The following is an 803-nucleotide window of genomic DNA, read 5'->3' on the forward strand; positions in this document are numbered from 1 at the left end:
GGCTGGGCACCCCTGACCAGAGCTGGGCACCTCTGACCAGAGCTGGGCACCCCTGAGCAGGGCTGGGCACCCCGGGACGAACCAGGACTGGACACCCGAGGATGAACCAAGGCTGGGCACCCCAATCCAGCTGACAGAGGGCTGGACACCCGGTCTAAACCAGGGCTGAACACCCGAGCTCAGGGCTGGACACCCGAGCTGGTACACCCGGCCCAAAGCAGGGCTGGACACCCGAGTGACCCACAGCTGGACACCCAGTCCTGACCGGCACCGCCGCAGCGCCGGCTCCCCGTCTCTCCCCGCGCCCCCTCCGTTCCCCGTCCCTTGCCTTGAGCTCCTCGACGCGGCGGGAGAGGCGCCCGACGCGGGCCCCCAGATGCTCCTTGTCCAGCCGGCCCGAGTGCGCCAGCACGGCCGCCACCAGCGAGCCCGCCTGCGCCGCCATGGCTGCGCGCCCTACGGCGGCCGCGAGGGACACGGGACCGCGGCGCGGAGCTCGATCGGGGGGCTGAGGGTTCGAGACTGAGCGGGGATAGCTGGACACGGAGGGGAGAGGGGACCGCGGTTATGGGGACATCCAGAGATGGAGGGGACCGCGGTTATGGGGACACGGAGATGCCGAGAGATCTGTGGGTGGCGTGACCTGTGGCAGCTGGAGGAGATGAGAAAATGCTGAGCGTCTATGGATAGCAGGGGCAGCAGTGGATGCCGGGGTCCGTGGCTATGGGGGACCAGTGGCTGCAGGGGATGTGGAAATTCTGGGGATTCCCCACCTCTGCAGTGTTTCCTGGCTGGGGGGGGAT

The 803-nt window shown here is 68.9% G+C and overlaps 1 protein-coding gene across 1 annotated transcript in view; it reads right to left on the reverse strand.

Annotated features, from left to right (window-relative positions):
* The window catches only part of ZW10 (zw10 kinetochore protein), a 9,124-nt gene extending 8,674 nt beyond the window's left edge, over positions 1-450 (reverse strand). The window contains exon 1 of the mRNA XM_005427552.2: positions 329-450. Within this exon, the coding sequence (XP_005427609.1) occupies positions 329-445 (117 nt within the window). The 5' untranslated portion in view covers positions 446-450. The remainder of the gene's footprint in view (positions 1-328) is intronic.
* Between the last annotated feature and the right edge of the window lie 353 nt (positions 451-803).

The sequence above is a fragment of the Geospiza fortis genome, unplaced genomic scaffold (assembly GCF_000277835.1).
Source record: "Geospiza fortis unplaced genomic scaffold, GeoFor_1.0 scaffold183, whole genome shotgun sequence".
Classification (NCBI taxonomy): Eukaryota; Metazoa; Chordata; class Aves; order Passeriformes; family Thraupidae; genus Geospiza; species Geospiza fortis.